The sequence below is a fragment of the Nicotiana tabacum genome, chromosome 13 (genome assembly GCF_000715075.1).
Source record: "Nicotiana tabacum cultivar K326 chromosome 13, ASM71507v2, whole genome shotgun sequence".
In the NCBI taxonomy this organism is placed as follows: Eukaryota; Viridiplantae; Streptophyta; class Magnoliopsida; order Solanales; family Solanaceae; genus Nicotiana; species Nicotiana tabacum.
In genome coordinates, this window is record NC_134092.1 from 22,559,147 (window position 1) to 22,585,431 (window position 26,285).

General features: G+C 38.3%; 2 protein-coding genes across 5 annotated transcripts; both read right to left on the bottom strand.

Annotated features, from left to right (window-relative positions):
• Positions 1 to 8,583: 8,583 nt before the first annotated feature.
• LOC107790118 (CASP-like protein PIMP1) lies at positions 8,584 to 11,186 on the bottom strand. Its single transcript, XM_016612026.2, has 3 exons — positions 10,880 to 11,186; positions 9,683 to 9,815; positions 8,584 to 8,983 (listed from the first exon to the last, which is right to left on the bottom strand). Exons 1-3 carry the CDS (start codon positions 11,155 to 11,157, stop codon positions 8,777 to 8,779), a joined length of 618 nt encoding a protein of 205 aa, XP_016467512.1. The 5' UTR covers positions 11,158 to 11,186; the 3' UTR covers positions 8,584 to 8,776.
• An 11,132-nt stretch (positions 11,187 to 22,318) lies between these two features.
• On the bottom strand, positions 22,319 to 25,721 carry LOC107793424 (dnaJ protein homolog). 4 transcript variants are annotated; one of them, XM_075227814.1, is made up of 7 exons: positions 25,533 to 25,721; positions 25,229 to 25,393; positions 23,975 to 24,143; positions 23,737 to 23,878; positions 23,353 to 23,629; positions 23,039 to 23,237; positions 22,319 to 22,843 (listed from the first exon to the last, which is right to left on the bottom strand). In XM_075227814.1, exons 2-7 carry the CDS (start codon positions 25,376 to 25,378, stop codon positions 22,524 to 22,526), a joined length of 1,257 nt encoding a protein of 418 aa, XP_075083915.1. In that variant the 5' UTR covers positions 25,379 to 25,393; positions 25,533 to 25,721; the 3' UTR covers positions 22,319 to 22,523. The 4 variants fall into 4 exon arrangements, with proteins under 4 accessions (XP_075083915.1, XP_075083913.1, XP_075083914.1 ...); XM_075227812.1 differs by having other exon boundaries at positions 23,969 to 24,143; XM_075227813.1 differs by having other exon boundaries at positions 23,969 to 24,143; positions 25,229 to 25,408; positions 25,533 to 25,712.
• Positions 25,722 to 26,285: the final 564 nt, after the last annotated feature.

The following is a 26,285-nucleotide window of genomic DNA, read 5'->3' on the forward strand; positions in this document are numbered from 1 at the left end:
CTATACGCTCGTGGTATTACTTAGTACATGCCCTATTTTAGTAAGTATTACCTCTCCGAATCGAGTGCAATCGTCCTCAACCTACACGATTCACACAAATATCCGTTTGTATACACTCTCAACAAGGTCGCATGGGTCCGATTCACCGAGACTCTTGGCTAATTTTGACTACTTCTCAAACTAGGGTTTGTCCGATTTTTACCTATTCTGATTCGGAATAGGCTATGCATGTGGTTTTTCTTTTCCCTGCTTGAACTTGATTGATTTTCTTTCCTTGTTTGTCTGCTTAATCGACTACTATATAAGCCCCCCTTTCCCGTTCCCCTAAAAAATACAATTCATTACTCAACTATTGTTACCACTACTTTGATTCTTCTATACTTTATGCACTATTGGCTCTTGGCCGGTTGAAAGCTAAGGCCACCAAATTTTGATTAACTGGCCTTCTTAGTGCGAGCACTACCCGGGATTCATCTGAAAATCTTGGGAACTTTTAGGTTCTGATGTTCTCTCTACTGCCAATGATTAAAGTATTGCTGGAATTATTTTTCTTATTTACTCGTTTGATAATTCGTAACTTATAACGACCCGACCGGTCATTTTGAGCTCCAGTACATCATTCAGCGGTTTGAGGCCTTGACTAGCTTCACTTCAGGTATTATGACTTGTACGTGCGGTCGGGGTTGAATTTCGGGAAGTTTGGAGTTGATTTGGAAAGAAAATTTAAATTTCCGAAGCTTTAAGTTGGAAGAATTGACTAAGGCTTGACTTTTGAGTAAACCACTTCAGAATCAGGATTTGAAGGTTCCAATAGGTTTGTATGATGATTTTAGACTTGGGCATAGGTTCGGGTTGAGTATCAGATCACCCGGGAGCATTTCGACGTTTATTGTGGAAAGATGGCATTTGGAAGGCTTTAAAATTTCCTAAGTTTGGTTTGAGGTGGACTTTGGTATTATCAATGTCTGTTTTGGATTCCGAGCCTTGGAATAGGTTCGTATTGTGATTTATGTACTTTGCACAAAGTTTGGCGTCATTCCAGAATATTTTGATATGAATCGGATGCGTTCATCGAAGTTTGAAAGTTTAAAGAAGGATTTCGATCGTCGACTCATAGTTTCGATGTTGTTTGGCATGATTTGAGGCCTCGGCTAAGTATGTGTCATATTTTGGGATGTGTTGGTATGTTTGGATAGGGGCCCGGGTGCGGATTGGATCAAAAACGGATCGAATTTGTACTTGGAAGAAGTGTTGAGGTAGCTGGGATATGGTGCAATCACACCTGCGTGGAATGGGCCGCAGGTGCGAGCTCGCAGAAGCGGCGTCATGGTCGCAGAAGAGTCATTTGGATTAAGTTGGGACGGCCACAGATGCGAAGTTATTTTCGCATCTGCGAGCCCGCAGATACGATGAGTGTTCCGCAAAAGCGGAAGAGGCCAGTTGGGTGAAGGGCCGCAGGTGCGGAGTTTGGGCACGCAGATGCGCATCTACAGAAGCGGAGGAGGCACCGCAAAAGCGGGACTGGGCCTTTGGTGCTGGACCACAGGTGCTGGACCACAGGAGCGGTTGGGGCTCTGCAGAAGCGAGACCGCAAAAGCGGATTTTGTCCATAGAAGCGAACTTGCTGGGCTTAGTGAGAACCGCATCTGCGATGGGAATTTCCGCAGATGCGGAGCCGCAGAAGCGGCTAATGGACCGTAAGTGCGAAGGCCGGGCTGGGCAGTGTGTTCTTTTAAAATGGGGGTTTGGCTCAATTCCACTTCATTTCGTCCATGGGAGCTGATTTTGGAGCAATTTGGAGTGCCATCTTCATCATCTATTATGGGGTAAGTGATTTTTTCACATTGTGAGTTAAATACATGGTTTATATATGGATTTAAGCATGAGAATTTATAGAAATTTAGGGTTTTGGTGGAAAACCTAGAAATTGATATTTTAGATTTTGGCCAGGAAATTGGACATGAAATTTGAAAACAATTATATATTTGAGTTCGTGGTGTTATGGATAAAGTTTATCTTCAAAAAATTTTGGAATCCGGGCACGTGGGCCAGGGTTGATTAATTATGAATTGATTAATTATAAGCATCGGGGTATATTTTGATTGAGTTTCACATTGTTTGACTAGTTACAGATCATTTGGCTTTGAGTTGAGGTGTTAGAGAGGCATTGGAGCCGGTCATGGAACTTCCGAGTGAGGTAAGTCTCCTGTCTAATCTTGTGAGGGGGAAACTACCCCTAGGTGATATTTATTATTATGTGTAACTAGTTGTGGGTGCTACGTACGCACGAGGTGACGAGAGTCCGTACGTAGCTAAATCATATTTATGTTCGGGTAGACTTTGGACTTTATCGTGTAATAATTAAATTATTTAAACTCGTTCTGCTGGCTTAACTAATTAAAGTTATAACTGAATTTGATTTAGAAATAAATATATGTATACTAGGCTGAGCCTTAACACTTTGAGTTGTGGGCGAGTTATTTGAGAAATGGTAAAGATTATATATTCATTTTGTGCTCATGTACTGTATCGTAAGCACGTGTCTCGTAATTCGGTAATTTCCTCCCTTTCTTATGGAGCGGGCCGAACGCCTTAGCAGTATAATAGATACATCTATGGTTTGTGTCGCTCGACCCTCGGCAGTGTACACATTATTCTATATCGGGCCGAACGACCTCGGTAGAATCGTGTGTTATATCGCTAGTAGTCCGAATATTCACGACATAATCTTTTCACTGATGCCCGGCATTTTATATTGTATTCCTTATGTATTTGATATTGGCACTTGTCCTTCTGAGCTGTTAAGGTAGAATACAAGATTGAGAAATTCATACTTTAAAAGAAATATTTGGAAGATTATATAACTTACATATTTGCCCCACTATCGTTGTGCACTTCATATCGGTTATGAATTATTATATTATTTTATTGGACCTCTAGTAAGTGTCGATGTCGATCCCTCGTCACTACTTCTCCGGGGTAAGACTAGATACTTACTAGATACGCGTTGATTTACGTACTCATACTGCACTTCTGCACTAAATGTGCAGGATCTGATAGGTTCATTTGGCGATCATCTTGGCGCGTAGGCGCACCTGTTTAGGGAAGTTTATGTGAGCTGCATTCCAGGCTACGGATCGCAGTCCACCGAGTCTGCATCGTACTATGTATTTTATCATGTCTATTTACATTCTCGACAGATGTTGTATTATTATTATTGAACTCCTTAGAAAATGCTCATGCACTTGTGACATCGGATTTTAGAGTTATACTAGTTTATGCTTATGGTTTGTATATTATTAACGCCTTTAAATTCTTTTATAAACTACAAATATTGTACTTTCCCGTAGATTTATAAGTGTAAAACTCCTTCCTTATTAAAATCTATGAATTCGGAAGTAATAAAATGAGTAATTAACTTGGTAAATCACCGTTGGCTTGCCTGATGGCGGTGTTAGGCGCCATCACGACCTATAGTGGATTTTGGGTCGTGACAGCTTGGTATTAGAGCATTAGGTTCACTTAGGTCTCACGAGTCATGAGCAAGTCTGGCAGAGTCTTGCGGATCGGTACGGAGACGTCTGTACTTATCTTCAAAAGGCTACAGGGCTGTTAGTAGCATTTCCCTTCTTGATTTCTTTATCGTGCGGTTTGATTCCATTGAGGCTTGTGCCTTTATTTCCTTCCACTCAATCTTACGCGACGTGGGGCGTTTGTTATCAAATGGGCGTCAAGTAGTTGTGGTGGTACTGCAGACGTGGTGCAGGATGTTTTTCCTTGCGTGTTCCGGTGCGCTATTATCGTCGCCTTGCAAAAGGATATTTTGTCATTTCAGCTCAGTAGCTGTATTTTTGATGGTTTTGAGGCTATGCACAAATTGCTATGATGTTCACGCGTTGTTATCGCACAATGTTGGTGTAATGGTAGGGTGCTCGTTTATGTGTTGAGGCAGTGAATGACGTGAAGGGAGGATTTCTTAGTGCATGGTTTATGGGTTTAGCATTTAAATCCAGCTGAGGAAAGACAATCAGTCTATGAATGCTCAGGCTTTGGTTGATGGAGTAGCGAGACTAGATATTTTCGAGTGTGGTGGAATTCTCATTTGTGATGAGGTGTCATCGTCCTTGTTTGAACGCACTAAGGTTTGCCGGTGTTATGGTCTTCTTCGATTTGCCTTCGGGGCAGGATGTTGGGAATTGGCGCCTAAGAAGCGGTTGTCATAGAATGGCGGTGTGTAGCGATTTTAGAATTGAACCAGTGCTTCAGAAGCTAATGGCTTAAGAAAGATGATCTTGTAGAAGGTTTAGAGTTGGTAGTAATTCATTAGTGCAAGTGCTACAGGTATGGATTGATTTGGGGCAACATCTGGGCAGCAAGGTATGAGGAAGGCATGGCGGGAGGTGTCTCACGGTGGTTGAATTATTAGTAGGTCAAGTATGAAAAATAGAGGTCGAGAAGTTGCTTAAAAGAGATGGTTTAACCGAATTAACAGTGGCAGATTAGCATATGGATTCCGTGGCAGGATAGCCGCATGCCTTGAGGAAGATTAAAGAGATTTGGGAGGCATGGTGGAAAGTGACTAGGTCCACGGATTATATTTGGAATGGTGGTTACTGTACGGAGAAAGATTGAATATAGCAGAAAAGAGTTTGCTTGAAATGAAGAGGTGTGTAAAGATTTGATTATCATTTCGGATACAACGTGACTTTGAGTTTGCAAGGTATTGTTGGACTTTCAATTGATGTCAATGGGGGAGGAACATACTTGTACAGCTGGTGGACGAGCATGGGCTCAGGAGAGTTACTGATTTCCTGGTAGTTGTACCCAGTGCATCGTCGTTAGAAGATGTCGGTAAGGAATTCCACAGGTGGGTGATCTCCTGTGAGCAGATTAGCAGTTGCGTGATTCTAATGAAGTTTCTGCGAAGAGTTCTACTTACTATCCGACAGAAGGTCAAATATGCGATTGCGACTGATAATTCGGAATGTTCATAAGAAGCTTAACAAGAGACTACAAGAAATTTGGTGGGTTAAATGTGCAAGATCATGGTAATTGAGAAGGAGGAATCTTGGTGGGTTCTAGGTTTATGTAATTGTAGCTTTAAGCTAAATGGGGGAGCCCCACCGTCTATGATTGGATCGAGTGGTTGTCTGCTTATGTGGTTTTTGGTTATCGGTGTATTGGTGGGTTATTATGACTGAGGAATAAAAACATCAGGGGTAATTCGGGCAAAGAACTTGATGGATGTGCGTTATATTTGGATTTATCGATTCATGTTCAATTTTTTGGGAAGACATAGGGTTTGTGGTTTTGTGGATGTGATATACAAGGAAAAGAGTTCAACCGGTTTCTTCTTCGAGAGGGTGTTCATGTGCTAGCAGAGCATTGGAGTTTAGTTATATTGGGGACCAGGTCAGAGTGAGTGACTCTCAACAACGATTCTAGTGGGTTCAAGAATAAAAGTGCAGTGCCTAAGGATTTCGGGTCCGTTGTGTGGTTAAGGAGTAAGTTTTCGCAATGGATGACGAACAGGACTTGGAATTTCTATGTTATCATCGGGTATGCGGTGCAGTATTGAAAGTTGGGTCGTTTGTAATAGTGGAATCAGTATGATTGTGGCAATGATTAGTTCCTTCAGCGTGTGAAGTTATACATGTGGTTTGTGGTTGTACGCGCGTGCTTGACAGCCACCATAACTTGATTAATTTGAGAGGTATTTGATTCAAATGACCTTGTGGTGTAAATGGATTCCGGAGGAGTCATGGCGGTTTAGATCACGACTTGAGGGTTGTATTTTTTGCGATTTGGGAATTTAGTTGTGTATTGCATTGGCTCTTCTGAAATGAGCTAAGTGAAAGGTTCCTAGCCAAGGAAGTGTTCATTCTACTGGTAGTTTAGGGGTTATGATAAATTCTTGTATTCTCTCGTAACGGGATGATAGGTGTAGTGAGCGGCATGGGAATTTGAAAGTTGAGGATCAAAGTTGTGGTTCAGTGTTGACAAGAATGTCACGAGCTCGGATGAGCAGGGGAGAATTCAGATGTTCAGAGTAAGATGGCATTTTCTTTAGTGCCACCTGAGGACAGTGTCCTGTGTAAGAGGCTTGGTGTATTGATTTGCTTTACTGAATTAGTACGGTTGGTGGTATGGATGTGCAGACTTTGTCACCTGGTGCGGAAGGTTGTGGGAGCGTATCCCACGGGTGAATTTCTATAAGTGTGACTGGTTAGTCAATTGATGGTTATAATTGGAACCAAGTATGGAGATTCTAGTACTAGCGCTAACGTGAGAGTTTATGCTGGGGAGGCATTCTATTCCTTGGGTGGTGGATTATGTGAGTTTGTTCTGGATTTGACGATCGTTCTTATGTGTCATGAATAGGACCGTTGTGGATCCTTGGAAGGTTATTGGCCCAGTATGGTGTGATTAGAATCGGTTTGAGGTCTGTTGATGGGTCTAATGTGAATGGGTGCTCTACGGCAGGTCGGATATGTTCATTCGTCATAGCAATGCTTACGGAGGAGTCGTCGGGCATCAGATATTATTCCCGTCGTCAGCTATTCTGTGTAATCTCAATTGTGCCATGTGGGTTGTGAGACAACTTGATTATTCGCACATGTGTGGTGGTCCCATGTAGCTTGTGGTATTATATGAGCAGGGTGGCTCTCGAGATTCAAGTCATTTATTGCACCTTAGTTGTGCTTGGGTTTCGTAGCGTATGGTGCTATCCGTCTCCCCAGGATTTGTATTATGCACTTGGCATGCTCGTGGTCAATATTCAGGCATTTCGTAAGTATAAGCGCTACGTCTTGATGTTTGTTTTTCTTCTTGATTTTTATGTGCGGATCGGGTGGCACACCGCCATGGGTATATGGTTTGGATCGGGTGGCATGCCGCCACGGGTATATGGTTTGGATCGGGTGGCATGCTGCCATGGGCATGTTGTGTGGATCGGGTTGCACACCGTAACAGTGTCATATTGGATCGGGTTGCACGCCGCAACATCGAGATGTTGAGTATAGTTCCTTACACTTATTTTGGGTGCCTTGTTTTTCATCCATGAGGTAGGTTCATAGCATCTATTCGTCTGTTTTATTCGTTACGCAGGCTGGGTAACTCCCTGTCAGAGTTCGTTCTTCCTTATGAGTTATATTCGAGTGGTAGCTTGTTGTCGCTTTGATGGTGCTGCATAAGATCTTGGTCAGTGTTTGAGGTGACTCATTGCCTGAGCAGTTTGTACTGGGTGAGATGAGATTATTGGACCTGGAATTAGTGCAATCAGATTTATAGAAGGTACATTAAAGAGAAAATATCATTATTCAGTTCAGAATGAGGTAATGGTTCTTGTCAGGAGGAGAAACTCCATGATTTATTGATTTAGCAGGTGGTTATAAGTTTCTACACATCTCTTTCGTCGTGGCGGTATTGCGAGAATTGGAATAGGACTCACATGTGTTATGAGGCATATTGCGGGCATCAGATTCATAAAATTTCAGCTATTGTGGTCGGAGGATGTTATTATGGGCAACCGACTTATGTGGTGCATGGTGTGATTTTACCAAAGGTGCATGATCATGTTTTGGTATAGTGATTGATACGATGTTCGTATGTTAGAATCAGGTTTTGTAGAGAAATTCGGAAGTTGGAACATGGTTCTAAAGCTTGTTAGCTAAGGTTATAGGGAGGTTCTTCAGTCTAGTTCGAGCTAATATGCTCAACTAGATAGTGGTGGCACGGGCAGGTACACGAGGTATTAAATAGTAATTTTGGACAACTCCGGAGCAGTTCTTGGCACGTTCGAGGACGAATGTATGTTTAAGTGGGGAAGAATGTAATGACCCGACCGGTCGTTTTAAGCTCTAGCACATCGTTCAGCGATTTGAGGCCTTGAGTAGCTTCATTTCAGGTATTATGACTTGTACGTGCGGTCGGAGTTGAATTTCGGTGTTTGGAGTTGATTTGGAAAGAAAATTCTAATTTCTGAAGCTTTAAGTTGGAAGAATTGACTAACGTTTGAATTTTGAGGAAACGACTTCGGAATCAGGATTTGAAGGTTCCAATAGGTTCATATGATGATTTCGGACTTGGGCGTATGTTCGGGTTGAGTATCGGATCACCTGGGAGTATTTCGGCGCTTATTGTGGAAAGTTGGCATTTGGAAGGCTTTAGAATTTTCTAAGTTTGGTTTGAGGTGGACTTTGGTATTGTCGATGTCCGTTTGGGATTTCGAGCCTTGGAATAGGTTCGTATTATGATTTATAACCTGTGCGCAAAGTTTAGCGTCATTCCGGAATGTTTTGATATGAATCGGACGCGTTAGTCGAAGTTTGAAAGTTTAAAGAAGGATTTTGATCGTCGATTCGTAGTTTCGATGTTGTTTGGCGTGATTTGAGGTCTCGACTAAGTCAGTGTCGTGTTTTGGGATGTGTTGGTATGTTTGGACGGGATCTGGAAAAAGACATTTCTGAGGCTATTATGGACACATTCCAATAAATAAAAACTCACTGTAGAGAGTTGTACTAATGTTTTGTATTGTTTTTTTTAAATAAGATGTTATTGTAATTATTTATTTGTTCACACCGCTTATAGAAAATCTTGCACACGCCATCTCAAGCATCCATGCAATTTATTCATATCTTATCAATTTAAACAAAAAACAAGAACCAAAATTTTGAAAGAAAAAAAAAATACTGTGAATTGCAATATCATGGCCCCTAACATAATCAAAAATTTTGAAATATGTGTCTTCAGAATCTTCAAGATTAGTACTAGATCTTCAAGCTTTTGATCTCCTTGGAAGATTGAGAGAAGAAATGAATGAGGAAATGGTAGAGCAAACAGATCCAAGAAGAAGCAGGCTAGCAGCAGCATTTGCCATGTTAATAAAATTTTGTATATCTTTGCCAGTGTCCAGAAATCTGTTAAAATCCACACTGAGTCCTAATCCAGCAGCAGCTCCAGTAGCCAATATGAATGAGACAACCTGCACCTCCATATCTCAGTTTCATGCATAGTCATCCAACTTTCAATTTATCATACTATATATATAAATTAATTTTTGTGACAATAAAATAACTCAACTATGCAATATATATATATATATAACAAAACATTAAAAGTCTGGAAAATGCTAAATCGGTACCGTAAAAGCAAGTAGGCCGCCACATGTATAAAATTGTTACATGTAAGTATAGTTATCTCCGCAACTCACCTTGTATAATATTCACGGTACACCATTTTAGAGAAATAAAATAAAAATATTTTTTTTATCCGACCTAATACTTGATGTCTTTCAACATGTGGCACATTAAGAGTTTTTTTATAAATAAAAAAAAATGTATGAGAAAGTAGATTATTTTTATTTTTAAGAGGTGCCAAGCGGTATTAGGTAAGATAAGTTGTTGAAGTGACAACCTATATATGTTCTTGGGATCAAGTTAAAAAAAAATTCGGCATTTTTTTTCTTCATTTTCTGTGGCATGTACACATATTTAATACTATTTTTTTTAATTCCGAAAATTAGTTTTATGAGTTTGGTGAGTTGAATAACCATTCATGAAATTTTGGCTGGAAGTGGAAAAAAATATTCCTCAAATATTTCGAATCGTGTTATTCTTTTGGGGGGCTAATTGGATTAATTTTCAATTTTCATTTTTGAAGAATCCCAGTTGATTGACCTTACCTTATCGCCATAGAATTCAAAATAGGCAAGGCCACTGCCAATGGGACTTCCAGATGTGATCAAATGGGAGATTGTTAACACAGCTAATAGCAGGGTATAGGCCATTCCAATCACATCTGCCGATATCATATAACTGCACCCCAAGAAATTCAACAAATATAAAGATTAGGATTAGTAAAAGCATATCTACACATTATTCATTCTTCCTTTAGAAGTGTTAAATATCCAATTTTCTTATAATGCATTTGATTAGTAAGGCTAATGAACGACTATTTGGTCTATGTTTCCAACTTCAGGTAGGAATAATTCGTCAGGGGAGAATCTATATGTAAAAATTTGGGTGCTCGAGCAGCCATTAACCTCAACTCGGTCTCGGAGTATATTGTAATTATATAAAAAATTAAGAAAACTGATATAATACGACAAGAAGCACTCAAAAAATAAAAGATCTAATAGATGCTTTGGTTAAGAAAGGGTATTGAAGGCTTTAATGAAGTGAGGAATGAGAGTTGGAATCTCACTCATAACAAGCCCTTTTTTAACTTTTTGTTTTACCCCAGTTAGGTCTCGTTTTTCACCATATGTTAAAAAAGTTAAAGCACCCACTAACTAAAAATATTGGATCCTCCGCTGTAATTCGTCATAAACGAACGAGTTTAACTTATATTATAAAAGAGTTTTAAAATATCAGACCATTTAAAAAATAACTACAGGTGATTACTCATGACTAGAAAGATTAGTAATAACCTGTTAAAACAAGTTATATTATACATAGGGGTCATTGGGTTGGAGGGGATGATAATACTCTCTATATAACTAATGCAATTTGGTTGGCCGTATGTAGGAAAAATTAATTGCTTCATAATTTTATAATCGCATTAAGTTATGGTGTGTATTATTTTATGCAGAGTTAAAATATAAATTATAAGTACGTGTCTTATCTATAGTGACTTAAAATATTTAAGGACAAAATGCCACAAAAGTAGGTAATTCTTACCTAGCATTTATGATATATTGTTGCTCCCGCTTAACAAACCCTATATTATTAATTGTATAACATTTAGCTCAATATTAGTAGCCTCATAAATTATCATTGTATGCATTATAAACCCCGCATAACTACACTGTAAGCTAAACAACCCCTTAAATATTCTTTACGTTGTCAATATATAAAAGTTAAGGGGAAAGGTAATTTACCGATAACCATAGAAGTCATTGGACTTAACCGTGATTGGAAAACCATAGATATCAAATGTATCAAAACTGGCAGAGGCAATGATAATCAATGATATCAACAACAAAATAAATGTAAGAACTCTCATCACTAGAGATACCACTAATGACATTGACAAGCCAACCACAGGTGACACTGCTGGTGCTGGTGCTGGTGTTTGGTTTTGGTCTATAGTTGTTGTTGATGGTGTTTGAGTTTGGTCGTCTATGATTACCGTTGACGATGTTTGGTTTTGGTCCATGTTTACTTTGTTAACCTTGTATTTTTACAACTAATCAAGATGAATCTTCCCAAAGGCATTAATTAAGTCCCCTTTTATATTGCTTTATTTTTTTCACATTGCTTTTATATTGCTTACAAAGTTACAACTATGACTTTTTGTTTGTTATATTAGCCAAAGGTTTCTTGGATTTATAACCAAATTCTTTGGAGGTTTTTATTTGTTTGGATAGTTGTTTTCAAGATGTGTCATAATCCATATGAAAGAGAACTCTTCCTCTCCTTGTAAGGAGGAATATTAAAGAAAAGAAGAACAAAGGAAATTGCAGAGAACGAGAATACAGAAATAAAAGAAAGCCGGCAGCTGCTAAGATCAAAGTGATTTAAGATTTTAAGTCAGTATGGTATATTGTACAATGCATCCGGCCGTTACTTTTTTTGTGATAAATGGATTAAAATTTAGTAAAAATATGTATTCTTTAAGGAGCTTTCAAATTATGACTCCCTAGGACTTCTCAAACCTGGTTGCTCTGATACCAACTTGTCACGCCCCCAAACTGGGATGGGACGTGATTGGCACTCAACCCTTACCACTCGTTGAGTGAACCCTGTATTATTTGTATCAAACTTCAAGTTCAATAGTAAAGAATCTAACGTGCTTAAATATTAATTCTAATAAAGTTGCGGTTCTTAATTTGACTGATAAAAATAATAAATAAAAGATAAATCCCAAACTATTTTAATATTGACCCACTAACAAGTCATGAGCCTCTAGAATCTAAAAAAAAAAATTAAAATACATAGCCTACAGGGGCATCCCCGGAAATAAAATAAACGTAAAGAAAAAAAAGATATAAATAATAGTATGAAAAGGGTTCGCTACCGCTGGGGTGAATCAACGGAGTCTATAAACTGAATCTAGAATATCTCCTCTAGCCATGTGTCTCGTTACATGCGTCCCCAATATCTGCCACACGATGTAGCAGGCCCAAACAGGCTAAGTACCAGCAAAGGATACCCAGTAAGTCACATAGGCTACCTCCTAAAAAGGCGGAGCGAGACCTTCTGGAAAATATAAGAAAGAAAAGGGATATACGGAAAATCATATAAATCATATAAAATTTTACAACCAAGTAATAAGCTGGAAACTGAAACTGTAAGCTAAACTGTAAGCTGAAACTGAAACTTAACGTAGAAATTGAGCCCATAACTGATATCTGAAATAGAAACTAAGTTATATATATTTTAAGATGTAACTTTGCAAAGTTAATTGTTACTCATAATGGCCCTGCGTACGTGGGCATCTGGGAACACGTACGGGGGAGTGTCGGCCTATCTCCCCAACAAACAGTTGGCACCTACGAGCGTGGGGTAGGTAACCCTGACATCATGACACTCACGCTGGGGGAGGTTGGCCACTTCTCCCTACTGAATGTGAATATCATAAATAAAGGCACATAACAATTGGTAATACACATAAGCATGTATTCATGTCACATATAATGTCGTACTGAATAAGAATAAGTGAATTGAGTATTGGATCACGAGAAGACATGACTTAGCTTTATCTAACATATCGAGCACAAGAGTTATAATGGAATTTCCTACTAGGAAAGTAAACCTCAACTCACCTCAAGTCTTAACTTCAATTCGTCTTTTCAAACTTTGCGGGAGTTCAACAACTTACGATCTACAAATATTTTGGCTAGGATCATTATGACATACTTAACAAGTTCAATTCACCACCAATTGAACCAATTTCTAAATTATGAATTACTCAATATAATCGACACTTAATGTGAAAAAAATATATATATTTCTCTGTCAAGCTTACTGCTACAGTATCTTTGACCACTTGGTATATAGAAAGGAAGAAACATATTTTAGTATCAAAAATATTACATGTCTATACTTAAATAACACCATCCAAAACCCGTGATCCTAATAATAATTCAAATACTCTAGCAACATTCAAATCTGATCCTCACTTTACCCTTAAAGCTTTGTCCATTACTAGATGAAAATAATTTCTTCATTATTTTAACATTTCTAATCATATTCCCAATCTCAAAAAAAAAAAAATTGGCATCAGCTCAAATGGGTTTAGAAATATCAAATTGCTTTTAATTTACCTCTTGCCATCATTCTAAAGAATTTGACATCCACATCAATCCTAATGTAATCCAAGGCATACTACAAGGATAAGATTATATATCTACATACCTGATTATTGGTTGAATTGCACAAAGAAATTTTCAAGCTTTCTAGTTCTCTACTCACACTAATTATGTATCCTCAAACAATAATGACCCAAGCAACAGATCAATCAATTGTTCTTCTTTATTAATCCTTAACGCGGTCGTCAGGCACAAGTAAGTATTCTGCAACTTCTTCTTTTTTCTTAATTTGATTCTAGACCTAATGAGGTTTTAAAATAACTTTCCCTTAAGACATCCTAAGGTTCTTCAAAGAAGAAAAATACTAAGAAGTAGGGTTGGCCCACTTATATTTAATTATATGCAAATTTGGTTGAACGTGCTGTTACCCATGCTACTTTTTGACTCCAAATAAAAGTAAAAGTTTTGCCACTCAGAAAGTCTTTTTATTTTCTCTACCCCTGGCCCACTTGTCTTACATTGGTGACCAAGATCCTTGTATATTTTTTGCTAATTAGTAATTACTTATATATAAAATAGATGTACTCCTTTTACATACATCATCGTATTGCCATTATAAGGACAAATGCATCCAGTGTTGCATTTCAACGTAGTGAGCAAACAAGATTTTATTTATTCTTAAGTATCCGTCCTACCATATTAGTTCATATCTTATATGCATATTATCCCAAATACTTCGCTTAAATTGTGCAAGTCCTTATACCCTTCTAGAACTTTAATTACATTATGAACTCCGAGATTATTAAAATTTTAAGCTAGAAATTTATGGGGCTTTACATTCTCCCCCACTTAGGAACATTCGTCCTCGAATGTTGTGTCGTAATTATTCTTTAGTCAAAAAGAAAGATTTTAGGACCCCAAAATTTGACTAACTCCTAAAATTTTCAAAACTTTCGGCAGAGTTTCCTTTGTAACTGGAGCTATCCAAAATTTTTAACCTTTCCAAGTAACCCAACAATAACATTTCGTACCTCCAGCTACTCAATCCAATAAAATATAATATTAAGGCATACCAATATACCCGCTAAAGCCGCTTTACATTACTATAAGCACAAATATCCCATAACTTACCAATCTAATTATTTTAAAGTATTAAATAAATTATGTACCTGAAATCTCGAATAAATAGGGATACTTTTCCTTTATGGCTTCCTATGGCTCCCACGTAGCTTCCTCAGCTGAATGGTTGCTCCTTATTACTTTTACCGAAGCAACATCTTTGGTTCGAAGTCTACGAACCTGCCTGTCTATTATAGCTACAGGGACCTCCTCATATGACAGAGTATCATCAAACTCTATGTCCTGCCTATCAATTACATGACTCAGGTCGTGAAAGTACTTTTTCAGCATGGACACATGAAACACTGAATGCACTGAAGATAACTCTAGAGGTAAAGCTAGACGATACGCCACAAGCCCAATCCTTTCAAGAATCGGATAAGGCCCTATATATCTCGGGCTAAGCTTCCCTTTTCTACCAAACCTCATGATGCCTTTCATTGGAGATACCTTTAAAAATACATAGTCACCTACTTTGAACTCAAGATCGCGGCATCTTATATCTGCGTATAACTTTTATCGGCTTTGAGCTATTTTAAGTCATTCCTGAATTAGTTTCACCTTTTCCAAGGCATCTTGTACTATGTTTGGCCCAATAAGCTTCGTTTCACCATCTCAAACCATCCGATAGGTGAACAACACCTCCTCCCGTATAGGAGGGCCATCTGAATACTTGCTTGATAACTGTTATTATATGCGAACTCAATCAAAGGCAGATGATCATCCAATTTCCTTTAAAATCGAGAACACGTGCTCGTAACATATCTTCTAAGGTCTGAATTGTCCTCTCAGCCTGCCTATCTGTTTGAGGGTGAGAGGTTGTACTTAGATTAATTCGAGTACCGAGACCTTCCTGAAAACTCTTCCAAAACTGGGCAATAAACTGAGCACCCCTGTCAGAAATAATGGACACAAGAGAACCATGCAACTGAATAAATTCTTTTATGTATAATGCTGCATACTGGGGTGTTGTGTAGGTTGTTTTGATTGGAAAAAAATGAGCTGACTTAGTGAGTCGGTCTACTATGACCCAAATAGAGTCATGTTTCTTAAAAGTTCGCGGTAGACCAACCACAAAATTCATATTTATTCGTTTCTATTTCCATTATGGTATTTCAATGACTTGAGCCAATCCTCCTAGTCTCTGATGTTCAGCTTTTACTTGCTGACAGTTTAGGCACCATGATACAAAATCTGCAATTTCTCGCTTCATATTATCCCACCAATAAATATCCTTCAAATCATGATACATTTTAGTAGAACCTGGGTGTATTGAGTATCTAGAGCTATGAGCTTCTACCATAATTGCTCTTCAAAGATCATCTATATTAGGCACGCATAAGCAACCACTAAGTCTCATCACACCATTCTCATCAAGTGAAAAATTCTAAATCTTGCCACTAAGGACACCTTCCTTGAGCTTAAGCAAGCTAGCATCATCGAATTGTTTGGCTTTAACTTGCTCTATTAAAGTAGACTTAGCACCCATACTTGCTATCAACCTTCCATCACACTTCTCATCAAGACGAACCCCTTGGCTAGCTATTTGTTGGGCTTCTGTTACTATTGGACGTTCGACCAAAGACAACCTGGCCAAATTCCCCATGGATCTTCTGCTCAGAGCATCAGCAATCATATTCGCTTTGACTGGATGGTAAAGGATATTGCAATCATAATCCTTAAGTAATTTCAACCACCTGCGTTATCTCAGGTTCAATTCTTTCTGCTTGAATATATACTGCAAACTTTTATGATCTGTATAAATGTCACATTGCTCTTCATAAAGGTAGTAACGCCATATTTTTTTAGAGCAAAAATAACTACCGCTAGCTCAAGATCATGGGTAGGATAATTTCTCTCATGATTCTTTAACTGCCTAGAAGCATAAGCAATTACCTTGTCATTCTGCATAAGAACACATCCTAACCTCACTCTGGAAGCATCACAATAGATCACAAATCCACCTGTAGGGCTAGGTAGAGTCAGGATTGGGGCTGTAGTCAACCTATTCTTGAGTTCTTGAAAACTTTTCTCACAAGCTTCAGACCATTGAAAATTTACATCTTTCTGAGTTAACTTTGTCAATGGGGCAGCTAGTAAAGAGAACCCTTCTACAAAACGACGGTAGTAACCTGCCAATCCTAGAAAACTGCGAATCTCTATAGGGGTCGCCGGCTTAGGCCAACTTTTAACTACTTCTATTTTCTGTGGGTCTACTCTAATGCCTTCTCTCAAGACCACGTGTCCCAAAAATGTAACTGTATCGAGCCAAAATTCACATTCGAAAAATTTGGCATAAAGCTGACGCTCCTTGAGTATTTGAAGAACTGTTCTCAGATGATTCTCATGCTCTTTTTGGCTACGAGAATATACCAGAATATCATCGATAAATACAATAACAAAGGCATCTAAGAAAGGCTTGAAGACTTTGTTCATTAAGTCCATAAAAGCCGCCGGTGCATTGGTCAATCCAAAGGACATTACTAAAAATTCATAGTGACCATACCGAGTCCTGAAAGCTGTTTTCGGGATGTCTGCTTCTTTGATTTTCAACTGATGGTATCCCGACCTCAGATCTATTTTTGAGAAATACCTAGCACCTTGTAACTGATCAAATAAGTCATCTATCTTGAGTAGTGGATATTTATTTTTGATAGTAACCTTATTCAGCTGGCGGTAGTCTATACACATCCGTAGGAGACTATCTTTTTTCTTCACGAACAACACTAGAGCACCCCAGGGTGAAATACTAGGTCGAATAAAACCCTTATCTAAGAGGTCTTATAACTACTTCTTAAGTTCATTTAGCTCAGCTGGAGCCATTCTGTAAGGAGGAATCGAGATTGGTTGAGTTCCTGGCAATGTGTCTATGCCAAACTCAATCTCCCTATCTGGTGGTATCTCTAGGAGATCATCCGGGAACACCTCTGGAAATTCTTTCACAATCTGTACTGATTCAAGCATTGGGGAGTCAACTTTCATATCCCGCACATGTGCTAGATACGCCAAACACCCGCTGCTCACTAGTTTTCTAGCCTTAAGGTAAGAAATAAACTTACCTACATGCGTACCCACTTCACCTCTAATTATAACTGGATCTTCCCCAATAAATGAGAATTTAACTGTCTTCGTGTGACAATCAACTATAGCATGACAAGAAGATAACCAGTCCATACCAGCTATGATATCAAAGTCAACCATATCTAATAAGTTTAAATCGGCTAATGTTTCCCGTCCCTAAACTGTGATGATGCAATTTTTGAATATATATTCAACTTTAGCAGATTCCCTTATGGGTGTGGAAACCTCAAACAAAGCCCCTAATTGTTTTGGTGCTTTTCCAAACTCTACACAAAAATAAGGAGACACATAGGTGAAAGTTGAACCAGGATCGACTAATACATAAGCAGGGCGACCACAAACTAAGAGAATACCTGTAATAATTTTGTTAGATGCCTCCGCATTCTGCCTATCTAGAACTGCATAGAATCCGGCTGGTCCGCCTCCTCCCTAAGCTCCACCTCTATTGGCACCACGCCCAGTCTGAGTATTAGGTTCCCGAATTGGAGGAGGTGCAATTTCAGAATTACCTATGAATGTTGCCTGAGTAGTTGGAGCCTTCCCTGGAGCTTGTCCAAGCCGTGGACAGTCTCTCTTAATATGACCCGGATCATGGCAGTGAAAATAACCTTTCTGGCCCAAAAGGCATTTTCCTGGATGTCTTTTGCTGCACGAAGGACATATAGGATATGAGAACCGAGGTTGGCCCTGACTAGTTGAACTTTTCCCCTGAGGGGCCTGACCCTTACTCTGCAGGCCATGTCTGAGTGGAGCTGGATAAGGAGATGAGTGAGCCGTTGATCGAATGTGAGCTGAATGATTCATGTTCTTACCGCCAACTGAAAATCCACTATAAATACCTATTGTTCTAGCCTTCTTGCTGTTATCTCTAGCTTCCCTGGCGATTTTATCAAAAGCCTCCTTACGCGTAGCGATACTGACAACCTGAAGATAAGTTTTGTCATCCTGATATGAAGTCATATCTTTTGCCATATGTGGATTCAAGCCTTCAATGAACCTTCTCACTTTTTCTCTCTCTGTCGGTATCAAATTAGGTGCATACTCTGCCAATTTTGTAAATTCTATCTCATATTCAGTCAACAACATGGTACCCTGTTTAAGATGTTCGAACTGACGTCGAAACTCATCCATCCGACTGCTAGGCAAAAACTTGGCCCTAAAAGCTTCTTTGAACTGGGGCCAAGTAAGTGGCGGTAATGTAGAATCTCTGGCCTTTTTGTAACCTCTCCACCATTGTCCTGTTGCAACCTTCAATCGAAACCCAATCAACTTTGTGGCTTATGTTTCAAGACAACCCAAAGAAACAAACATTTTCTGTATCTCTTCCAAAAATAACATTGGTTCATTTGATTTATCTGTACCATTATAAGTAGGAGGGTTTAATCTCAGAAAGGCATGTGGATCAATTTTTCCTGTTGGTAACTGCACTGTCTAGGCAATATTTACAGGGACAATTGGTGGTGGTACCTCTAGTGGAGCTTGAAAATCATCTCCTATAACCTCTTCATCTGAATCATGAGGGTCCTGAGGAGGAGCATGAACACGTGCAGCCCGACCACCAGCCGGAGGGGCTAGGGACTCCAGAAAGTCCAAAATTCTGTCAATTCGATTATCCTGCTGATGTGGTGGTACCCGATCATTAACAACCTGCTGAGGTAGAGCTTGTTCCTGTCTAGTGGCCCTACCACGAGCATGATTACCTATGTATTTTCACCTCTACCCCTAGCATTTTGACCTCTACCTCTACCTATGTCACGTCCTCTAACTGCAACTGGTGCTATTGGTGCAGCTTGCACCTCTGGTGCTGCTTCTTGATGATTAGAAGTTAGTATCTCAACATTGTTAGCGGCAGAGGATGAAGTTGATCTTGTTCTAACCATCTTCTTTGCGCTAAAACGAGAGATAAATGGGTGTTAGAATTCTGAAACGTTTAGCTCTAACGCACGATGTAAGAGTCAAAGAAAAGAAATCTTCCTAACATATCCTGCAGCCTCCCAGATATAAGTATGGTGCACAACATACCTAAAAATGAGACTCTACTAGACACGGCTCATGACTCCCTCGGACTTCTCAAACCTGGTTGCTCTGATACCAACTTGTCACGCTCCCAAACTGGGATGGGACGTGATTGGTACTCAACCCTTACCACTCGTTGAGTGAACCCTGTACTATTTGTATAAAACTTCAAGTTCAATAGCAAAGAATCTACGTGCTTAAATATTAATTCTAATCAAGTTGCAGTTCTTAATCTGACTGATAAAATTAATAAATAAAGGATAAATCCCAAACTATTTTAATACTGACCCACTAACAAGTCATGAGCATCTAGAATCTGAAAAAAAAAAATTAAAATACATAGCCTACCGGGGCATCCCCGAAAATAAAATAAACGTAAAGAAAAAAAAAAGATATAAATAATAGTTTGAAAAGGATTCGCTACCACTGGGGTGAATTAACGGAGTCTGTAAACTGAATCTAGAATATCTTCTCTAGCCATATGCCTCGTTACCTGCATCCTCAATATCTGCCACACAACGTAGCAGGCCCAAACGGGCTAAGTACCACCAAAAGATACCCACTAAGTCTCATAGGCCACCTCCTAAAAAGGCGGAGCGAGACCTTCTGGAAAATATAACAAAGAAAAGAGAACCAAAAATCATATAAATCATATAAAATTTTACAACCAAATAATAAGCTGGAAACTGAAACTGTAAGCTGAAACTAAAACTTAACGTAGAAATTGAGCCCATAACTGATACCTGAAATAGAAACTAAGTTATATATATTTTAAGATGTGACTTTGCAAAGTTAATTGTTACACATAATGGCCCTGCGTACGTGAGCATCTGGGAACACGTACGGGGGAGTGTCGGCCTACCTCCCCAACAAACAGTTAGCACCTGCAAGCGTGAGGTAGGTAACCCTGACATCATGGCACTCACGCTGGGGGAGGTTGGCCACTTCTCCCTACTGAATGTGAATATCACAAATAAAGGCACATAACAATTGGTAATACACATAAGCATGTATTCATGTCACATATAATGCCGTACTGAATAAGAATAAGTGAACTGAGTATTGGATCACGAGAAGACATGACTTAGCTTTATCTAACATATGAGCACAAGAGTTATAATGGAATTTCCTACTAGGAAAGTAAACCTCAACTCACCTCAAGTCTTAACTTCAATTCGTCCTTTCAAACTTCGCGGGAGTTCAACAACTCACGATCTATAAATATTTTGGCTAGGATCATTAGGACATACTTAACAAGTTCAATTCACCACCAATTGAACTAATTTTTAAATTATGAATTACTCAACATAATCGACACTTAATGGGAAAAAATATATATTTCTCTGTCAAGCTTACTGCTGTAATATCCTTGACCACTTGGTATATGGAAAGGAAGAAATATATTTTAGTATCAAAAATATTACATGTCTGTACTTAAATAACACCATCCAAAACCTATGGCCCTAATAATAATCCAAATACTCTAGCAACATTCAAATCTGATCATCACTTTACCCTTAAAGCCTTATCCATTATTAGATGAAAATAATTTCTCCATTATTTTAATATTTCTAATCTTGTTCCCAATCTCAAAAAAAATCTAGCAGCAACTCAAATGGGTTTAGAATTATCAAATTGCTTTCAATTTACTTCTTGTCATCATTCTAAAGAATTTGATATTCACATCAATCCTAATGTAATCCAAGGCATACTACAAGGATAAGATTATATATCTACATACCTAATTATTGGTTGAATTGCACAAGAAAATTTTCAAACTTTCTAGTTCTCTGCTCACACTAATTATGTATCCTCAAACAATAATAACCCAAGCAACAGATCAAACAATTGTTCTTCTTTGTTAATCCTTAACGCGGTCGTCAGGCACAAGTAAGTCTTTCGCATCTTTTTTTTTTTTCTTAATTTGGTTCTAGAGCTAATGAGGTTTTAAAACAGCTTTCCCTTAAGCCATCCTAAGGTTCTGCAAAGTAGGGAAATACTAAGAAGTGGGGCTGACCCACTTATATTTAATTATAAACGTGCTAGCACCCATGCTACTTTTTGACTCTAAATAAAAGCAAAAATTTTGTCACTTAGAAAGTCTTTTTATTTTCTCTACCCCTGGCCTACTTGTCTTTCATTGGTGACCAAGATCCTTGTATATTTCTTGCTAATTTCTTACGTATAAAATAGATGTACTCCAAGTCCTTATACCCTTCGAGCACTTTAATTACGTTATGAACTCCGAGATTATTAAAAATTTAAGCTAGAAATCCCCAATCCCCCCCCCCCCCAAAGTCTGATTTCTTATAAGTGATGCTCCACAGACACATAATCCGATAACACGGGATAGGATAAAATAGACAAAAAACTATGAATTCTTATGTGAAACTTGGTGTTGTATTCTACTTGTATAGAGTAAGGAAGAATATTTTATCAAAGAAATAATCAATAGTTCGTCAAAGAATAAGGAGGAGGTTTTGGATAGCATGAATTCTGTTGGAGTTAAAGAGGTCAAGACGAGTAAGGTGGTCTGAAAAAAAAGCAGAAGATTAAGATTAGAGTTTTATGTGAAAAATGTATATAATAAAAGTGCAAAGGACAACCAGTACACTAAGCTTATGTGCGGGGGCCAGAGCCGGACCATCAGGAAAGGCTCCCACTATACGTTTTTTTATGTGAAAAATGTATATAATAAATGGATGATAATTTAATAATGGTACAAAATATGGTCTCATCAGCCAATTATTTAATTTGGAATAACCTGTCCAAGATACTATTCTTGCAGTCATTTGTTTTAGGAACAAACTATGCACCTATTATATAATTCAAAATACGTAGAAAAGGACATTGCTAAAATCTGCCGCACCCCAGCAATTGTAGAATTAATTAGCAAACGTAAAATTCCAAATCATAAGCTAGTAAACTACATCTTACTGTAGAAGCAATATTCCTGACAATGTCATTATCTTGTCATACAAATACTTAAAAACCAAGAATAGACCCATGCTGTTAATTCCTTGATGCAACTTTGGTTTACCAAAACAGTGCCAAATTACTGCTGTGCACATTGAACTCTCTGGGCGCCACCATGCATGTCTTCGTCTTCGTCATATGCCTCTTGGGCTTGTTGCTGCTTCCTACGCATCTCCTCTTCAATGTTAACATCATGCAAAGTGGTCTCCTCACACTCATCCAATTCCATATCAGTCATTTGCGTTTTGGGTTTTGGTGGCAACACCGCTTCAAGGTTCTTGCACTGCTCGAGGGATAATGTCTCTGGGAAATCTACAGTAAAGTGAATGTACAGTTTTCCTCTCATAAACGGCCTTTGGTACATTGGCATTCCTTCATCATTTATGGCCTTAAATTGATCTGTAGAGCCAAAAACAAAATTAATGATTGATACATACGAAAGAGATTCTCATATAATGTATACAGAGGACTATTGGCCATAGAAGATGCTCCCTTCATCAAATAAGAACACACCCCATTTCCACAAACAGCAGGAGATAGTCATACAGACAGTGTGCTCGGTATATATAAGCAACTAAAGTACTGTGGACCTACCAGGCTTGACAACTTCTCCAGGTTGGGACTTAATGAGTAGCTGTCTATTGTCTAAGTGAGTCAAGATGAACTGGAAACCACATAGGGCCTCAGTCAAACTCAAAGTGTGCTCTACAAAAAGATCATCTCCCTTTCGCTTGAACTTGGGATGTTCCTTCTGTTGCAAGACAAAAACTATGTCCCCAGTGATAGTATCAGGCTGCAAAAAAATAATATAAACACGAACATGTGAAAATCAGTGGCCTTTCATTATGTTCATATACAATTGATCATTATGACGTAAAGTACTTCAAAAGCTGAACTGCATGTCTTACCGCTTCATCAGCCTCGCCCGGGAACGTAATCTTCTGTCCATTCTGCATACCCTTCTCAACAACAACTTCCAACACCTTCTTCTCCTGCACAACCTTCTCACCTTTACACTGTCCACACCTATCTTTATCACTGATTGTCTCACCAGTACCCTTACACTCGTTGCAAGCGTGTTGCATCTGCTGGATCATGGATGGGCCAAGTTGTCTGATAGTGACTTTCATCCCGGACCCTTGACAGCCAGAACATTTCATTGAAGCACCTGACTTAGATCCTTTCCTGGAATTAAAAATTTAACACCAACCTCAACAGAGCCTCATACAAACATAAAAGATAAAAAGTTGATAAATGATGCTTAAACATAACTAATAACATTGTAAACGCACCCCTTGCACTTGGGGCACAATACATTGCGAGATAGTGACAGCTTCTTTGACGTCCCATTGTACAGATCATCCAGAGAAACTTTGAGAGGGTGGACAACATCCTCTCCTCTTTTCTGTCTTCTTCCTCTACTGCTTCCACCACCTGGACATCAAATAAGGATACCAGAGAATGAAGGCATCATGAAAAGGAATCACCAAATTCAACTTCAAACAAACAGCCATACAAACATACCCATACCACCACCAAACGGGCTGCCACCAAAGAAAGACGAGAAAATGTCGAATGGGTCGTGTCCACCACCTCCACCACCCATTCCTTCCTTGAGAGCATCTTCACCGTACTGGTCATATATCTCACGCTTCTCGGGGTCACTCAAAACCTCATAAGCTTGTGCAAGCTCTTTAAACTGAAATAAACAAAAAAAAAATGCAGCTAATTCATCGACTATACTCGACAGTAGGTGACACCATTATGACTCCACTATTAAAACATAATCAATACAATTATAATCAGAAAATGATATTGACACTAAGAGTGCATATTAGAAGGGGAGATAAAAAATTAACTCTGTTTTGAAACACCTGAAGGTGTTTACTCAAAACATCACATAATATCTGTGTGATTGCAATTAAAAAGTGTCTTTAACATCAGAGTTCTTCCTAACAATGAGGAAGTTTGAGGGTTCAATTATAACACAACAAAGAAGCTTAACACCAACAAGTCAATGACTCCTACTTCTGCTAAGCAACAAAATCAGATCCAAAATATCCACCCTTTCCTAGTCAGCTTAATGTACAGAAACTATCAAGCCACCATGTGCAATGGAAGATAAGGTTTCATCTAGCTAACAAATCCCAAACTAGTTCATCAGCTTAATTTAGTGAATGGTAGAAATCATAGAATTAACTTCTCTTTCCAATTTTACCACCAGAAAATCACTTTTCTTAGCTCAAAGAAGACCTACTGATAGAGCTATGAGGGACATAAATAAAGTAAACAAAAAAGATTCCAAAATACCCATCTTTATAAAGAGATATACAAACAGTGATTGCTGAATAAGATAATCAATGAAGATAAACCCCATAAACACCAGATGATAGATTTATAAATGTAAGAAACCAAGGCACTTCCAATATTTAAATTGACAGGTAGGCTTTAGGATATGGGTAGTACAGAACCCTATGTATGTCTTAGGAAATTCAATAAATTTGTACAAATATAGAATTATCCGAGGGAGAAACTGAGGCAAAGTCAGCATTGAAACACCACGCCTCCCCACCCACACACACACACACACACATGTATTTGCACTGAGCTAAAAAACTATTTGCACAATCAAGTCACGTATTAGGTAATTACATGTAAATTCCTTAACAAGCATTCATCGATAGTGTAAAAAGATCTTTACTCTGTATATTTTCGATAAATTTGAGTTACTCAGCTTATTTGTTAGATCAGCTCCGGTAAAAAACAGTAAAAAGTAACAGTTACCTTTTCAGGATCACCTCCCTTATCAGGATGATTCTTAATAGCAGCTTTACGGTAAGCTTTTTTGAGATCTTCAGGTGAAGCGGTCTTAGGAACACCTAAGATCTCATAGTACTTTGTATTGTCGCTCTTCTTCGGTGCCCTCCCAAACATCTTCGATTCGCTTTACTACTCAAAATTAAGCTTAAAAAAAACAAATCAGCTAAAATAATCAACAAATTACACTAAAATTTGATTCCTATCAAAACCTAAAATCAAATTAACACATTAACATAGAAATACAAGTGCGAATTTGATCGATACGTACCGATGAAAAGCGCGGCGAGAAGAAGAGTGTTGTGGGCGTAATTGGGTAAGGAAAAGAGAGTACAAGAGAGGGTTTGCTTTGTGAAAGAGATCTGTGGTTTTATTTGGGGGTAGGGAATTGAACGGTCAGGATTTGTTGGTGGGAGTTGATATTAGGGGAAAATTAGAAGAGTCTAGAATAAAAGGTTCCTTTGGTCTTGGTCGTGCACACTATTTAATGTTTCTTTGGTGACCTTTCTGGAAAACTAAAAGATATGTCCGTTTATAAATAGTTTATTATAAAAATTCGTTAATTTATAAAATATTATTAATATTAGTCAATTAATTATTTGTAATAAAAAAATTAAATTTTTATTTTTTTTAATGGTATTATTAAAATAGATTGGGTACATCTTAAGTGGCTTGAATCTCAATTTTGGGGTGATTTGGTGAAGTTTTGAGGTTATTTGGATTGAAAATTCGAAGTAGAAGATAAACATGAAATAAATGATATATGTATCACATTGCGTTTCATTTGTATATCACATATGTATCACATGTATATCCATGTATACTATGTGAGATATATTCGTGATACATGTTTGATATATGTGTCGCAGAAGAATTTTTTGAACTCGATTTTAACTATGAATTTTGATACCAAATCAGTCCAAATCACCTCCAATCTTTCTCACATTTTGTATATTGACTCATCTATATGTTTTCAATAAATTTCAATCATACCCGTTGAAAATATCATTTTTTGCTTAGATGT